Raw genomic sequence first — 18,602 nt, forward strand, 5'->3', positions numbered from 1 at the left:
TGATTGATTGTTTATTTTGTTTGTTGACTTGTTTGTCAATAAATAACATTCTGTGGTAAGTTGATTGCCAGTCTTGATGTAAACTCCTGATGCCTCTGTTTTTCTCCTTTAACTCCAGCAGCAAAGCACAGACCATAAATGCATGTTTAAAAATGTTCATCTATTTGTAAAATGTCAAATTGCTTGATCAAATCACATAATGTTTTAGAATAAAACCCATATGTTCTAGTGCACAGGCTGAAAAAACGTAGAGAACTGAACACTCTTGGTTTACAGTGTAGAAAGGAAACCAAGAGAAGGCCAGAATTGACAGGAAAAGGGTGCAATTACAAACCCGTCAGTTACTTCAGCACCATGGACAGTGGTGCATCAAGATATGGCCAACAGCTCCTAGGCTCAATACTTCAACATCTTATACATGGAAGTAATACTGAGAAGAGGATCTGACTTTCTGGAGTCATTGTACAGCTGGGGTGTCAGCACAGTGTGCAATGCCCAGTGATTTCAGCATGAGTCGGACAGCATGAGTCAGTTCATTTATTGCATGTTCTACTTAACACTGTATAAGGTCATACTACATCATAATTACGATGCGCATGGGAAAGTTAATATTTGAGAGCAGCTGGGCTTTTGGAAGCCCAAGTAATACCCCAAATAAGACCCTGTATCCAGATGCAAATAGAATGCTTGGAGCACTGACAAGGAAACAGTAAGAAAATAGGGAATGCAGTAGACTGTAGACAGAGCAGTAAGAGGGATCTTGGATCTCAGGGATTGTTAACAACTGATAGTGTAATTCTGTCTCTGCACTCCTGCTGTTGAATTGTTGGCTGTGAGTTTCTACTCATTTTTCTACCATCAGAGTTCACCTGTGTTACGCCACATGTCATTAGCTCAGTTATTGCAACACTACAAACGCAACAGCCAATATCTGGAGATCTCAACCATGCATCTCTCTGCTACACCAGTTTGTCAACTTATTTATTTATTTATGTTCCTCAATAATTTATACTAAAACAATAGATTTCCCTTTGGGGATTCATATTATTTATCCATCATTCCCCTTTCTATACCCGCCTAATCCAATTGAAGGTTGCGGGGGGGCTGGCACCTATCCCAGCTGCCACTGGACGAGGTGGCGCACACCCTGGACGGGTTGCCAGTCCATCACAGAGCCACACACAGAAAAAATAGACAAGAAACTACGCACACTCACACTCACTCCTAAGTTCAATGTAGAATCACCAATTAACCTAACATGCATGATTTTGGGCGGTGGGAGGAAGCTGGAGTACTCAGAGAGAACCAATGCATGCAAGGGGAGAAGTGTTATCCACCAAATCACGATGACAACCAAATCATTCATGTTTCTAAACATATTAGACCAACCAATACAAATACAGTCACAGATAAACAGAAAACTCAGTTTATGCAGCAATGTTTTCTCTGTTCTTTCTTCTTTTTTTTTAAAGCAAAGTCAATTTTTTTTGTCAGTTTTTGTAACTTTGCTTTTTGAACCAAACTGAAAAGTAACATTGATCTATTCCAAACAAAGTGAGGATGAGTCTTTATAATGTAGAATTAACCAGACTGTTTGGCACATGGTAAAATAAAACTACCTTGAAAAAGTGGCGTCCTCAGGCACAGCAGCTTTCAAGATAAAGTTATACATTTTATATTTCACATCTAATTTAAGTCAGAAGCAACAACTATAGACTCTCATGTTCTCTGATGTAAAGAAACTGCATTCACTTGCTGTGTTTAAAATCATGCACCTGCTCACTAATCGCTAACGACTACTTATGTAGTATTCTCATCACTTTAAAGTGATACTCCGGAGTAAATTCAACCTGGGGTCATATGAACGGTGATATCCAGCCAAGTAGCCCACCCGCAGTTTTTTCGATATTGGCTGAACATCAGCTGAGTTACTGAGTTATCCCGAATAGCTTCGTACAAGGGTTAATGGATCCAGGTCCGTATCTCCAAAATTACCACACTAAAATCACATGCCATGACACCAAACTTCTACAGTAGTACAAATACGGTCTGTACTCACAAAGCGATGCATTTGGAAGTTTGAAAATAGTCCAGGAGTTTATTATTATCAACACAAGCCTGATAGCTTCTCTGCAGCTAAAGCTACGTCGACGTCACTCCAAGGCGCCGGGAGCTTCAAAGTAAGATGAGGGTTGATCTACTACTGTAGACAACAAAGTATATGCTATATTCTACATGTTTTTTTATGAATTTTTGTGTTGTAGAGTTGTGAAATTATTTTATCAATGGAGAAATTGAGCAGCCTTGCTTTGTTGTCTACAGTAGTAGATCAACCCTCATCTTACTTTGAAGCTCCCAGCTCTCTGAAGTGACGTCGACGCAGCTTTAGCTGCAGAGAAGCTATCAGGCTTGTGTTGATAATAATAAACTCCTGGACTATTTTCAAACTTCCAAATGCATCGCTTTGTGAGTACAGACCATATTTGTACTACTGTAGAAGTTTGGTGTCATGGCATGTGATTTTAGTGTGGTAATTTTGGAGATACGGACCTGGATCCATTAACCCTTGTACGAAGCTATTCGGGATAACTCAGTAACTCAGCTGATGTTCAGCCAAGATCGAAAAAACTGCGGGTGGGCTACTTGGCTGGATATCACCGTTCAAATGACCCCAGGTTGAATTTACTCCGGAGTATCACTTTAACAAAAGATTTGTTGCTGTGAATAACACGACTGTCGTTGCACAATTTAACTCAACAGTTCAATACCAACATGAATTTTTTTGATGTGGGGAGAATATTTTAACTTTGTTCCTCCAATGAATAAATACAAAATGTGTCACAATTGTCGAGGAGCAGACCCAAGAGAAGGACTTAGACAACAGAGGCAAAAGCTGGCAGATGGTCGTGAGTTTTTTAAAAAAAACACTCACTGTAAAAACCGAGGGAAAACAGAGTAACATGGAAAATTCTACAGGCATGGGAAAAACAACAACATGAAATGATCCGACAATGACTAATAGAAAACCAGAAGTATATATACAAAGGGAGTAGTGAGGGAATGGAAAACAGGTGAGGCAACAGAAAAGAAAATATGGATGGAAATACAACTGAATACACAAGAGGGAAAACTCAACAAAATAAAGTAGGAAGTAAGAAAACTGATACAAAATGAAGATAAGTAACTGATAGAAATTATGTAAAATACAAAACATGACATAGCATAGATACTAATGAACCAAAGAACAAAAACACGCACCACGACTTAATGCTTTGATTGAGATTTGATTTTCTGCTCTGTTCAGCTTATTCATATTAGATTCAAAAATGTATTTGTTATTTATAAATAGCTATTTTTCTTGATTGATGCAGAAATGATTATGTTACATGATTCAAGACACTTATGTATTATCTATAATAGAATCCATTGAAATTTAGGATTTATATTGTTAAGAAAGCATTTTGTCATTCTTAGAATTATTCAAAATGTTTATGGCAGCTAATGGAGCTGCTGCAGGTCTGCTTGATTTATACTTGATTGTCAGCCTTTTTCCTTTGTTGCAATTCATTACAGTATATATTTGATGGGTTAGATACAATTGATTCTACACTAGTTGTCATTGAAGACTTTGAGTGCACTATATAGGGTACATAAATTCTCACTATACATTCGGACAGCCCTAAAAAATGGCAAACTCACTTTTTATTCAGTCCTATAGGGAATTATGAGGGGATTGGGATACAGTCACTGATTATCTACAGTTCTGTATGTATTTAGCAACATGATAAATGACTGCATGCTATAATGGAATCCTTACTTTTTCTTTGTCTTCCTTTCATAGCTGACAAGAACCCATGTCATTTACCAGAGGCCCCTGGCCCCTGTCGAGGACTGGTGACACGCTACTTCTTTGACAGCAATAGTCAGCAGTGCACACATTTCTTTTATGGTGGCTGCTTTGGAAATGCCAACAACTTCAGGAGCATGGCTGATTGCCAAGCGAAATGTCAGAACCCAGGTAGGCCCGGCTGAACTTTTGCTCTCTTATAGTAAGGACTGGCAGGCACCCAAACTGCCAACACAGCATTGATAGGTCCTATTCGAAACCACAAGTAAAAGTTCAGCACAAAAATTAGGCTGGTCACAATGACTTTTTTTTTTTTTTTTTTTAAGAAGTTGCTTCCAGACTGAGTAGTATACATTCCTATACAGTTTTAGAATCTACGCCTCATATTTAATCGTATTTAATCATTTCACTTTCGAGCGCTTTAGTTTGGCAAACAAAAATAATTACTTTCTAGCCTTCACCTTAAAGCATTATGGAAGACTTCAGGATCTATAGCCAGCGGAGGCACAGCAGAGGTCCGTTTCACGAAGCAGGTTTAGTGAAAACTCTGAGTAGGTTAACCCTGAAATGAGGGAAACCCTGAGTTTTCCGTTTCACAAAGGGAGGTAACTCAACCCCGAGAAAGAGGGGTAACTCTAGCCTGTTTCACAAAGAGAGGTAACTTAACCTCACGGTCAGTTACCGGAGTAACAGACTCTCTGAACCTAACCTGGTCGGGACCAGGTTTTATTCAAGAAACCTTGAGTTTCTTTCTGTCTCCGCCCTCTTTCAGCCACACACGCCATTTGATTTCCTCATTCATTCATTTAGCAGAGCGAGTTCTTCTACTTCTATAAGTCCATTAGGCACAGTAGGAGGCAACTTTTTTCACGAACATGTCCTTTTGACAATGATCCCGTGGATGAAGGTGCAGCATTATTGCGCAGAGAAATAAATATTCGTCGGAGATGGTTATCAGACCGCGCATAGATTTTTGCATTGACAGACAATTATCTTTTTGAGCGGCACCATCAGAATGTGTTGGGACAAAAGAAAAAAAAGACATAAAAGACAAATAAATATTTGTATGAATAGGCTTAAAAAGACATATATAGGCCTATTATATTTTATAAAGGCACTCGTGTCTTGGGGGTGGACTCCCTCCGGGGATTCCCTCAGCCACTGCCCTCCCGTTAGAGGTGGTGGCCACCACCCGTTTTACGGGCATCTGCCTTCTTTCTGTTGGCTCAGTAGAAATCTGTGTTAGTTTAAATAGGCTTAATTATTTAACAGAACATGATATAGATGATGACTCTAAATTGTCCTTCTGAGTGACTGTGAGTGTGTATGGTTGTTTGTCTCGTTTGTCTCTATGTGGCCCTGTGATGGACTGGCGGCCTGTCCAGGGTGTACCCCGCCTCTTGCCCATTGACTGCTGGGATAGGCTCCAGCCCCCCCGCGACCCGACTGACGGATTCAGCGGTGTATAGATAATGGATGGATGGATGATATAGATGAGAAGACATAGTTTATGTGTATGAAAACAGCATTATGTTGGGAATAAAATAACTGCACAGTCAAATAGCCACTTAATATTTATTTTACAGTGTAAAACATGATCAAAATGAGGTACCTCCATGCCGAGGTCTCACCTGTTTGAACAATATTTTTATATTTCATCTTAAACTGCTGCCAAGAGCGCTTCTCCCCTGCGGGATTGCACCTAAATGAAATAAATGAATGGGCTACCATTCAAGCAGTTTCCCTGTAATATTATTGTGATTGCAAAGGACTACATTTAAACTTACACTTTTGTTGCTGCAGCGGTGTTGCACTTATTTCTAAAAACGTATTGAAACTCGCCGTATGAGCGCATTAAGATTTCCAATTCGAGGTTGGTGAAAAACGTAGCCCCTCCTCTTCCCCCGTTGCCAAGGTGACTCGTCGAATCGGGGCTCCGTTGATGCTGGCTTTTTAAAGTTGTGGTGCACGCGCTAAACTCAAGGTGAACTTACTCAGAGTTGATTAACCTCACTCAAATCAGCGTTTCTGGAACCGAAAACTCAGGGTTTTCTATCTCAGAGTAGATCAACTCAGAGATCAGGAATAGACTCAGAGTTGGTTGAACCTGCTACGTGAAACGGACCCCAGATCAAAGTTCCTACACAGCTATAGAAAACAATATAATTAAAATAGTTCTGCCTCAGAAAAATGACTTTGATAAATTTTCCGCTGAGCATGAAATCACATTTGTCTTTGATTTAGCATTTATAAAATTTTAACGAACAAAAGCAGACTTAAACTAAATTGAAGCATGACTTGGAAGTCATTTAGGTATTGAAGTTGTCAGGGAAAACAACAAACACGTTGTTAGACTGACTATTTTAGTCAGCATCCGATTTTATACAAAGAAAAATCAATGAATACCCCATTACCTTCTCTCTTTTTATCTTGAGTCTCTTAGTTTCATTTGCAGACCAACACCCATGCTGGCTGAACATAAATTTGACAAAGGTTAGATTTTAGATAGAACAAAATTTTTTTCTCAGTAGGTAGGCTATAGCCCTTTGGATCAATGTTATGTGGATAACAATGAAAACACTTTATTAACGTTATTGTATTTGTTGCTGTCTTTTGTCTATGTACAGTTAAACCTACCATGGCACCAGAAGTCTACACACAGTCTGCTAATGAAGCCAGTGCTGTGCAGTCAACCGTTGTAACTGGTAAAACTGAATACCCACTATACTCTACTTTTGGAGAAGTTGGCCATCTAAAATTTTGTTTGTTGATGTTAAAAAATGTTTTATAACTTCAACACATCCATTCATTGCAAGTAAAAAAGTTGTTGTTCTACAGTGTCAGGATGGGTGAGGAGGGAGGATACGGATGCAGACTTTTCAAAAAAGGCGGCTTGGTTTATTAACAAAGAGCAAACAAAAGGCGTAGCAAAGCCGGATTCAAAAAACAAAACGTGGCAAAATAAACAAAGGACTCAACATGGCATAAATAAATAAATACTTAACTTTGGCAATATCGACGTGGAACATGGATCAAGAATCTTGGCATAGAAGGCAAACAACATGCAACAAAGATCCAGCAAACTGACAGGGGAGGCTGGAAACTAAATAGGGAGTGAGAGTGATTGGAGAGTGAGTGCAGCTGAGGGAAAAAACACAGGTGAAGTGAGTGAACTAATAAACAGAGTGCAGGGAAACTAAGGCATGACTAAAAACTAAACATGGACTGAAAAACAAAAGCATAACCTAAAACATGAAAACTAAAAACGAGTCCCTGGGCGTGACAGAGCCCCGCCCCCCCCCAAGGGGTGGATCCCAGACAACCCTTAACAGTCCGAGGGTGGGAGCGAGGGGCTCGAAGCCGGTCAGGCGGGGGACCAGCTTCGGACAGCAGGAGGCAGTGGTCTGGCGGACGCCCAGACTTCTGACGGCGTGACAGGAACAGGCGGTGGTCTGGCGGACGCCCAGACCGCAGACGGTGTGGCAGGAACAGGCGGGGGTCTGGTGGACGTCCAGACCCCCGATGACGTGGCAGTGGTCCGGCGGACGCCCGGACCCCAATGACGTGGCAGCAGGCGGTGGTCTGGTTGGCACCCAGACTTCCGTTGGCGCGGCGGCAGCAGGCGGTGGTCTGGTTGGCACCCAGACTTCCGTTGGCGCGGCGGCAGTCCGATGGACGCCCAGACCTCCGTCGGCGTGGCCGGGCCCTATGGCCTCTTGGTCAGGCCCTGTGGCCTCTTGGTCAGGTTCGGGGTCAGGCCCTATGGCCTCGTGGTCAGGCCCTATGGCCTCGTGGTCAGGCCCTGTGGCCTCGTGGTCAGGCCCTGTGGCCTCTTGGTCAGGCCCTGCGGCCTCTTGGTCAGGTTCTGGGTCGGGTTCAGGCCCTGAGGCCTCTGTGGCCAGCTCCTGGACGGCTGGGGCCAGTGTAATCGTTGTGTTAAGTTTTTTTTGAAGAAGGACCGACACTCTTAACTTCAGGACTGGACTTTTATTGCCTGAATAATGATAAAGCATACGACTGGTCAGCTCACGGTCAAGCACAGCACTCGTTCAGCACAGCTTAATGAGAGAAAGTTAGCAAGTTTAGCTTAGCCTTGGAGCCAAGATCGCTAACAAACATTACATTACAAGATAAAAACACATTTAGTCAAATGCAATGTTGTCACCATCTTACTGAGTATGATATACAAATAATAATAATGCTAACTGCATTATTACATTAAATCCAGTTTCCGTATAACGCTGTGCTTTGTGTAACAACCTTACCATGGGCTCAATCCTCGTGCACTGGCACTGCGCATGTATCACAGCCCATATTTATGTACTAAGGAGAGCCCTGCCGACCAGCGAGCATCCAAGATACATGAACAACAGCAAATATGATTGGCAGTCACTGTGGAAGTGAAATCAACACTTTACACCCGTTACACCAGCTCCTGGACGGCTGGGGCCAGCTCCTGGACGGCTGGGGCCAGCTCCGGAACGGCTGGGGCTGCTGGGTTTCTGGACACTGTAGCTGGGGGTGCTGGGTCTCTGGACACTGTGGCTGGGGCGCTGGAATGAAAAACTGGAGAGGTGAGGGAGGTTGTGAGTCGTGCAGCTACCTGTTCTGGCTCCAAGCCAAAAACGTCCAATGAAGCAGCGCGGTGAACAGTCCTGGCATGATCCCAAGCGCCCACCAGGTTATCATGCCACCCCCGGAGCCCCCTCCTCACCGACAGGAACGCCAGTAGCTTACCAGCCACCCAAAGTCTCTCCGATGCGGAGCCCCGCTCAATACTTAAAAACAACTCTTCGTAGAGATCCCAGAATTTGTCCGAGTCCGCCGCGTCCATTTTATGGCCGGATCTTTCTGTCAGGTGTGGGTTTTAGGGAAGGGAGGACACAGATGCGGACTTCAAAGCAAAACAGGGTTTATTAAGCAAAAACAAAGTAACAAACTAAAGGCGCGGCTAAAGCCGGATTCAGAAAACTAGTGATGTTACCTCCAACACCGAAGCTCCGAAGCACGCTTCAAACTCGACAGGGTAGTTATAGTGAAGCAGTGGGCCGGAGCTTGCTTCATGTGACGTCACTGATGACAATTGAACCACTTCACTGCTTCATTCAAACCGAGTCAGCTGACTGCTTCGAGTTGATGTGCGGAGCTTTGAACATTTGCCGCGATTCAGTGTATTCAAGATGGCTGAAGCCCCGGTTCATCTCCCCGTTCTACACGTATTATACGTTACGAACAGCTCTCGTTTTTTGATATTCGGAGTTTTGGATTATTCTCTCATGGAGAATAATCGAGGAAGCGTTCTAAAGTGTGGGAATATTTCGACCCAAACAGTTCCTTCAGTACACCAGCCTCCTCTGTTCCCTGTGACAGAGTATTTTCCAAAGCTGGAGAAATTGACTAAAAAAAAAAAAAAATAAACCGTTTGAGCCCTTCTACTGTGCAAAAACTACTTTTCTTGAATTAAAACACCTGAAGTAACACAAGCACCCTCTTTATTACACCAAGCACACTCCCAAAGAAAATATGAATGACAAACCAAAAATTTCACATTGTTTTTAAATTATTATTCCATCTAAAAACTAAACATGGACTGAAAAACAAAAGCATAACCTAAAACATGAAAACTAAAAACGAGTCCCTGGGCGTGACATACAGTAAGATGAGAAGATGGAAGCAGTTAGCTTAGCTTGGCATGTTTAGAAACTGGGGTAATTTAGCTGTAAATGCTGGAAACATACATATATTCTCATGAGGACGAAGCTAAATTGTATAAAGTGGAAGTATCAGACTGGAAATGTATTCACCTTCTATGGCTTTCAACAACATTAAAAATTACTCTTCACCAGCCAAGTGCTCTTGCAGGTGGGCTTTCAGCTCAGGCAGCGGGTTTTGCTAGCTCTTTCCCCCAGCTGAGGGCCAGCTGAGGGAGCCCATGGTTTGGTACTCCCACCTTGTTCAGCTGCGAGCTCTGTTAGCTCACAAAATCCCGGCTGATCGCTCAAACAAGCCAATATCACCAGTACTATGGGAACTTTTCGCTTTGAGATAGATCCTGACTGGTTGAACTCAAAGCTAATTTGGCAAACTTCTAAAATCACAGCCAAGCAACAGCCCGGTTACTTCTCAGCTGAGGTTATGGCTTCCATGTTGGTCAGCTTCCAGACCAGCTGGAGGCTCCCGCTTCTTGCTTGGCTGGCCAAGAGCTGGGACTCTTCGCACAGCCATGGTTCTACTGTCTTCTTCCTCTAGCTTGGGCTAACTTGATAGCTTCTAGTTTCATCAGTGGCTCACAGAGTATGCTCCTTAGCTGTACGGACCCGACCTACAAGTAGTCAAAATCACTTCCTGAAAATATCTCACTCTGGTGTCAACACAAGTGGCAGACCTTTCAGTAGCTCCTCCTTAATTTCCCTTTGGGAGGAATAAAGTATCTATCGATCTATCTATCTAAATAGTCTATATAGAACATACCAGCTGCCTGACCTAACGTTTCTGAGGATATAGGTGGTGCTCTGAAGATTCACAGGAGAAATATTCAGCCATTGCAATCATGACTGATTTTACTCATGATAAGCATTTCAAAACATTAAAAAAAACACCTAATACACATATTAACAATGATAGGGGCTTGATTTTTAGCCGAGGGGGACTTTGACAAAAGCTTCAACAACACTCTTAAGGAGAATTCTTAAAACTGCTTGAGTATGTGATGAATCCAAAAGGATGTCCCCATGTTTTAACTTGAGCAAGCTGTTCAGGTCTTCTCCCTAATATGTTTCTGTCCCTTTTTTTAGATACATGAATGTCCTATTATATCTCGGCCTTGGACGGAAAGCGAATTGAGGGATATATATAACGTTAACATATGTTTATTTTTCAGGGGAATTGTCTGTAAGCAAACCTCAGGTGCAACTGAATGACTCTAGTCAAGAGAGAAATGGTAAGAGTACACCTTTAAATGTGTGTTAATACAAAATCCCACATAAAAAATAAAAATAATAATTATAATGTAATTATTATAATAATGATAATAATAAAATAAAATTGCCCCCCCCCCCATAGGACTCTATGAATCAACCTTAAATTTCTGAGATAAAGTTTTTGAGTTCTGGTGGCAGTCAGGGCCACATAGGCAGAGCTAATCAGCCTCCCTATAGCTGCTGTCTACTGTTAGGGCCAGTGTACAGAGACAAATAAAGTTGGGTATAGTTATAGTTCCATTATAGTTATTATTGACAGCCTGCACCCAAGTGCAGTTTTAGCTATGTAACATAAATCAAAGTGAAAGATATTTAGAGCTAACAGCTTACAGCATAAAATGAATTCAGACAGAAAAGCACAGAGCCTAAATAAGTGCTTTCAGTGTTAAATGTGTTCTAAAATGTGTGAAAGATTAAATGTTGTGAGGTGTAATTAAATCACACATGTTGTGCTCAGTGTAGCAGCCAGTCCGTGCTGAATTCTGACATAAGCTGAGACCTCAAAGTAAGTACCAGCGTGTTCCTCCAGAAGTGTTGAAAAATAAGAAAAAATGTCAAGCTGCAGTGATGCATAGATGGTAGACAGCTTGTAAAATTGCTTTTGTTGTGAAGAGCAAAAGGCAGAAACAAAGTGCATCAGTGTCTCTCTGACTCATCACATTTATCACAAAGTCCCACTTATTAATTTTCTTGGTATCGGCTGAAAGGAAGCGTATATCCGAGCTGTCATGTTCCAAGGCTGTTTGAGCAGCAGCGGGAGACAACAGGAGAACCAGGTCCATCTCACTCAACTCAGTCAGTGATAATTCTAGGAATTCAATTTCACTCCTGTCAGTAAATATTGAGAGGGAAAGATTCAGGATGAGCCACCTCCATAGTTCTAGCTCCTGTCAGTGCTTTCTTAGAATTACATTTTGACTGAGATACTCAGGAAAAAGCATCCCCAAGGAACAAATAAGCATTAAAACAGAGCTTCTTTGAATACAAAAAAAAACATATTCAGTAAAGGATCAGGTTTCACTGCTAAGCTGAATTGGAATATCTGAATTTCACACTCAAAAGTTGAAAAATGAGCATGAGAGAGCACGAGAGAGCTCGATATCACCGTGGTGAAATCAGAGACTGACATCTTGTGGCTGTGCAATAAAGTACACTTTTAGTAACTGTTGGTGGGCTGTGTCAGTGGCAGCTCTGGATCAGCATTTGTTCTAAACACATGCTTGTGTTGAAATACACAATACTGTTACTGCATCAGTTGTAAGTCTACTGGACCACTTTGTTTTGTTGGTTTCTTGAACCTCTTCACAGTTAATCCTTCAGTTTTTTGTGATAGTTTTAGTAAGTGAAAAAAAAAAAAAATTAAAAATAAAAAAACAAAAAACTCTGCTCATTGCAAAAAAGTATTGATATTTAGCTTCATATATGTCAGCCTTCCTTCTGTATCAACCAATGTGGACTGCAATTGGCCAACTGGTAATAGGATAACATAAAATGATATTTGTCTGGTGTATTCTGGTTGTGTTGCATAGACTTTTTTGTCGGGCACAAAAAAAAAATTATGAAAAACATTTAGGCTGTGAAGAGTCATGAAGTTAGTAATGGTTTAACAGGCTAAAAGGTGACGGCATGTTTTTATGTGAAAGATTATAATATTATGTAAAAAAAAAAAAATTTCTAAAATATAAGACCTGAAAGGAAAGTAGTGCATACATATTTATTCACTCTGGAACTCGAAATTATGATTTGTGCCAGTGAAATACTTTCAGATGTCATATAATTAAGATTACCGGTTTGTCATTTTTTCTTACATCTGTTATGATGAAAAACCATGGCAATGGAAAAGTTGTTTGCATGTGGGAGCTGCTGATTGAGGTTTACGAAGCCCAAGTAATGCCTTGATTTGAAGAGATGTCTAGGACGCAGAGCCGGAATAAAACAGAGAGAGAGGAGGAGGAAGTTTAAACCATTTCTTCCCTTGATCAGCATGGGAGGTGTGAGATAAATGGCAGATAAAACAGATGACAGATGAGCCTGGAGCCTTGATGAAAGCAGGAATATCAGGAAGGCGAAATTATTTTTTTCACTTAAACATGTCAGCAGGAACAGCTCTAACACCTCTCTTAAGTTTTAAAATATATAGGCAGACAGTCATGGCAGATAACAGATTTTTTTTAAATTTGATCTATTTTGTTATCTATACTAAAAATGCATCTTTAATAATCATTTTCTGCAACAATATATTATCCCTACAAAGATTAATGACATATATTGTTGATATATTGAATTCAATTGAAATGGAATTACTAAGCATAGTGCTAAACCATAACTCAGGTTTAAGGGAACCATTGGAATGACCTAGTCAAATCCCAGATCTCAGTCTAGTAGAAAATCTGTGGTATGACTTTAAGATTGCTTAGCACTAGCAGAAGCCATTTAACTTGAAAGGCCTGGAGTAGTTCTGCCTTTAAGAATGGGCAAAAATCACCCAGCTAAAATGTGCTGAGCCATTCCCGATACATACCAAGAGACCTGCACTGGTAACTCCTGCGAAAGGGGGCTCAAAAAAATATTGACTTTTGTGGGGTGAGTACTTAGTTTCAAAACGTAGTACTTAGTATTCTTGATTGTTTCACAATTCTAAATATTTTGCAACTTACTGGTAGACGTGTTGTGTTGGTCTAATTATACAAACTTACCAAAAATCCATTTTAATTACAGGTTGTAAGGAAATAAAATAGTTAAAAAAAATGACCAAATGTGTTCCTGTCAGACCAAAGGCTGACACTCAAAGAAACCATGTGGACTTTTAAACCCACACAGATGAAAAGCAGTCAGCTTCATCCACTTTAAGAAACAGTTTCTGTGAGGCTCTGTGATGGAAGGTGGCTCATCCAGGATCCACACACACACACACACACACACACACACACACAACCCTGAGTTGGATTAGGCAGGTGTGGCGAATGAATGGATGGATGGATAGATGGATCGACTTTAACAATATCCTCCACCCCCCTTCTGAATAATGCAACCAAATTGCAATGGTTCTAATTTAACAAAATTCAGAATTATGTACCATTATCATTTGAGTTTCATTTGAGATTTTTAAAATGAATTGTTTGTTGCCTCTTACTGCGACTGACAGACTTCAGTCGTTCAGACATGTGCCTGAGCCCTGTGGAAAGGGGGACGTGTCACGGAGCTGAGAGGAGATTTGCATACAACCCAGAAACCAGGAGATGCCAGATGTTTGTCTACAGCGGCTGTGGGGGAAACAACAACAACTTCACATACCGCAAACACTGCGTTCACAAGTGTAACAAAATCAAAAAGGGTACAGTCATTGTAAGAGATCAGCTCTAAAGTGTGTGTTTTCATTGTTGATCAATTCAAACAGAAAAGGAAACAAATCTGGAATACTTTACTTTCATTCATTACAATTAATTCATTTGTTATTGTGATCCAAAGTTCATTTTGTTCTGTTGCAGGTCACAAGAAGGGGATGATCCGAATAAGGAAGAAAAACGTAGACAGCATTTTGAACCGCTCAGTCTGAAGACTTGGATCTGCGTGAGGTTCCTTCTCTAATACTGTGCACTGACTTGTATTTATGTCTTTATTGTCGTTTTGGTTTTACTTGTATGTCCTGCTCCGTAGTGCTGCAGTATATTGTAAATCAACTCTGCTTTAAGGCTTGACATCACTTTTCTTTACATAACTCCATATAAATTAGGTTTATTTCTTGTAACTGTTCAGCAGACTCGTCCTGCAATATCTGTGTGATTCAATAAAAGTTTTCCCAAAAAGCATTGATCCACCAGGCTAAGTTCGGGCTGCACTATGCATCAATTGGTGACAATAGGTAATCCAGGAATCTGTATAAGGTTAACGGAGTTTCTTTTCTATGATACTGTAGTCATTTGAAAAATACCACCACTTCTCGAACTCAACAGCTCCTTGTCTGTCATCAACTCAACCAAACTTGACGGATAATGCGACCATTTGACCATCAGTTCAGGCTGTATGGTCATAATTGTGTTCTCCTTCCAGACTTTTCCCAGTAGCGCTCCATTATCTCACATTCTGGTCTTGGGTGTGAGGCAGCACATTTTTCTCTAATTACCACATCCCGTTTCTGGTAGCAAAGATTTCATTTTGTTGTATAATGCCATGATTTAGTGGTGATGTAAATTAGAAATAGTGAAACGCTACATGTGTACTGAGCTAATTACAAAGATACTCTTGCCAAAACAAAATAAAATGATCTTGTAACCAACAAACTAAGCACTTGTAACTTCTATATTTCATGAATCGATTCAAAACAGGCTCACTGTGATTCTGAAGAGAATGAGGCTGGTATGGAAAATGAAGAAATTAATTAACTGGAAGGGGTCTGGAAGGTTCATTCTGGCAACAAAAGCAACAAAAAAGGAGCGCAGTTTTACCAAATATGAAACCTAATCACACATTATTAAAGTTGAATGAAAATTTAATCAGTTTTATTTCATGGTCTTAATTGTAGAATCATAAACAGAAAAAAAGTGCTGCAGAGGTAAAAACAAATGATTCATTGATTACGTATCTGGACCATAGACTTAAGGAAAAGAAACATCCTATATGCATATTTTGTTTCACATCTTACTAAATTTCTAAATGTTACAGCAGCTAAAGGACAATGCTCAGGACAGCCTATGTTGTTGATGTTTAGTATAGCAGAGAAGGTTTGGTGAGCATAAAAGTTTATTATGAAGAAAAACTTATTTAAAACAGGTTTTTCTATTTTAATACTTGTGTAAAAATATTTTTATTCAGATTTAGTTTTATAGTGACTGAATCGTTCCTTATTTTGTTGTATGCATCTAATTGTTTTTCCACAATATTTAGTCTTGATGTCTACCAGTAATTTTAAAAGGAACTTTTTTTTGTTCAGCAATGTTTTGTTCAGCGACGTTACTAACTCTTCTACTTCATATATACTGTCTATACACAATAACGGATACTTTTTTATAATGGTTTAGGTATAGCAAATACATACATACATATATATATATATATATATATAGCTCTCACTGTGGGTAACAATTTTTGATTCCGTAAGAATGACAAGAATTTCTGATTGCTTTATTTTATGAACCTGTTTGTCCCTTCAAATCTCTTCAACTTTAATCAACAACTACTGTTTTACTCTTGTTGTGTTGATAAAAGTCTAACACAAGGGGGCAGTGTTGTATAAAGAAAGCAGGTTATCGGTGGTCCCTCTACAGCATTTGCTTTAATGTTCCATTTCATAACTATGATTGTATTGAATTGTAAAAGTACTAAATAATAAACGCAGCCAATCCCATATTCTTCTGTCTTGTTTTTATTAATTGAATTTCATTTCCAATCAGACTGTGTCTGTAATTAATATCAGATGTTTCACTGTGAAATAAACAAATCCAGGGAGTTATATCAAGCCCCACATTGAAGAGTTGGTCTATATTTTATGAGCTGAATATTGAATCTGTCAAGGAAAAGAGTAAAGTTAAGTAAATCTCTCAATCAGAGAGTGCTAAGGAGTACATGTACAAGTATGAAGAAATATTTGCAGTAGCATTCAGATCGTTTATGTGGGGAATTAAGTTTTACAACTAAGTAATAACACGACTAAAACAGTTAACACTGCACTCTTTAGCATTTGTTCATCAAATGACTGTACTGTGAAAGGGACTACTTTCAAACACAGAGAGAACTATCGCCTGACTCTGTAGCCCCCCACCGTCACTGAGCATTACTGTATTTATCTACATGCTGTTTTAGGTTTATGGCCCATAACTTTTAAATCTCCACTCTTGCATGATTGTTTTTCTTTTTCTCTGTGTTGCCCCTGTGATTGACTGGTGTCCTCTCCTAGCCCAGCGACGGCTGGGAAAGGCTTCAGCCCCCCTGAGATTCTGAAGAGAATGAGGCTGGTATGGAAAATGAAGAAATTAATTAACTTTCCACTATTTAATTGAGTCTAACAGTTTGGACCAATGTTTTTAGCAGCAAGAGCTGAACTTTACAGCTCACGACTAAGTGAAACAGTGTGAGTCTATAATACAACAATCAGTCATAACATATTGCCCATTTGGCAACAGCACCTCCCGAGTACCAGCCTCCCCAAGAAAGACTCACAGAAACTGCTCAGGAAGGGCTCATACAACTTGGCAAAGTGTCTGAGGTGTTCGTCTGGCCTCCAAATTCCCAAGATAACAAACTAATGGGATCGAATGGCATGTGTGTGAAGCAAGTCCAATCCACAAAGACCCCACACCACAGATCCCAAAGGATCTATTGCTAACATTCCAGTCCAAGAAACCGTCGGATGTTTCTTGTCCAGCATTCCTTTGATGGGTCAAAACTCGTTTGGCTGCAGGAGGAGGCACTGCTCAGCGTTAAGTAGGCTGGTCATAAAGTGTTAACTAATTGGTTTAGCTGTTGGAAGTAGCCTAGTGAGTAAGTGAACGAGCTGGGATTTAAGACACGGCCCATAAAAAGGATGAATGAAGGCTGCTCCCACATTTATCATGTATAAAGAAACATTTGGTCTATGGATGTTTAGCAAGACCCTGTAAGGTGATTCCAAAAGAAATGGAGAAAAATATTCAGCTTTTAATAATAACAAAATGTTTTCTTTGTAATATTTAGTACTGTGCAAAAGTCTTTCACCAGCCCTTATTCATGTTATTTTGCTTCCAGGGAGCCAGACTTTCTTGTAATCTCTTGACGGGGTCTTGTGCAACAGTTATCCAGGCTTTCTGGAGGTCTTTTAAAGCTTTTCTGTGGACATTGGCTGCTTTTTCACTCATTTTCAATTAATTTCTTGTACATGACCATTTTCAGAAGAATGTGTTTGTGTTGTTTGTGCTGACCTATGTATCACATAGAAAAAGACCTGGTTGAACCAGTGTTGTGTCTACACATAACTAACAACTTAGCAAAGAATATATTTTGAATTGTAAACCAGCCTCAATGACAGATAATGTGTTTCCATGTCTTTATTACATATAAGAAAAATATCAAATATAACACAGTATAACAGGCAAATATTTAGTGTTCAGAGCCCACAAAGTGATTCCCAAATAACTATTAGCCAAAAACACATGGTGTGCAGTGTGGCCATGATAAAAGGCCAATGTAACTGGACAATTGGAGGACAATCCAAGAAGGAGGCAGGCCTAAAAAACTACCTACAGCAGATGAACAGTATCTGGCAGTGATGTCCCTAAGAAATAGGAGGAAAATACATAAAAGAGAACACGACAAAAGGCAGCCAACATCCGAGGAAGAGCTTTGAAATGTCATTGAAAACTATTCCTAAAGTTTTCTTAAATAAAATACAAGAAAGGTTGCCTAAGAGGGTTCAGGCTGTGATGAAGAAAAAAGACATTAGGCCTACATTAAATACATTTCCAATAATCTTTTGATAAATTGTTGCAACCATCACTAGCTTTTTTCCTTTAGATAAGAGGAGGCTCAAATGTATTTTGAGCCTTTTTAAAATTCTGCCCCAGCTCTTCCAACGTTCACATAAACCATCACTGACATGTTGGACTCGGAGGGGATAAAATGCCAGAAAAGAGCCCCAAACGCTGCACAGCTCGTTTCTCCCCGAAGGTGAGCAACTTGCTGCATATTAAGCAGCTGCCCAGAGATGTGCCGACTGTGCTGAGTTTATTGGGAAACAGCCTTTCCCAGAATAAACCACAATTTAATTACGATAGCCACTTGTCTGCATGGGAAGTGTGGGAGTT

General features: G+C 40.2%; 1 protein-coding gene across 3 annotated transcripts in view; it reads left to right on the forward strand.

Moving 5' to 3' along the window:
* tfpia (tissue factor pathway inhibitor a) overlaps nt 1–16,173 on the forward strand; it is a 69,017-nt gene extending 52,844 nt beyond the window's left edge. The window contains exons 3-7 of one of the 3 annotated variants that reach the window (XM_075479034.1): nt 3,842–4,018; nt 6,475–6,552; nt 10,728–10,787; nt 13,973–14,172; nt 14,316–16,173. In XM_075479034.1, coding sequence (XP_075335149.1) covers nt 3,842–4,018; nt 6,475–6,552; nt 10,728–10,787; nt 13,973–14,172; nt 14,316–14,333 — 533 coding nt within the window. In that variant the 3' untranslated portion in view covers nt 14,334–16,173. The remainder of the gene's footprint in view (nt 1–3,841; nt 4,019–6,474; nt 6,553–10,727; nt 10,788–13,972; nt 14,173–14,315) is intronic. The other 2 variants (XM_075479032.1, XM_075479035.1) reach the window with 2 other exon arrangements.
* Nucleotides 16,174–18,602: the final 2,429 nt, after the last annotated feature.

The sequence above is a fragment of the Odontesthes bonariensis genome, chromosome 12, assembly GCF_027942865.1.
Source record: "Odontesthes bonariensis isolate fOdoBon6 chromosome 12, fOdoBon6.hap1, whole genome shotgun sequence".
Classification (NCBI taxonomy): domain Eukaryota; kingdom Metazoa; phylum Chordata; class Actinopteri; order Atheriniformes; family Atherinopsidae; genus Odontesthes; species Odontesthes bonariensis.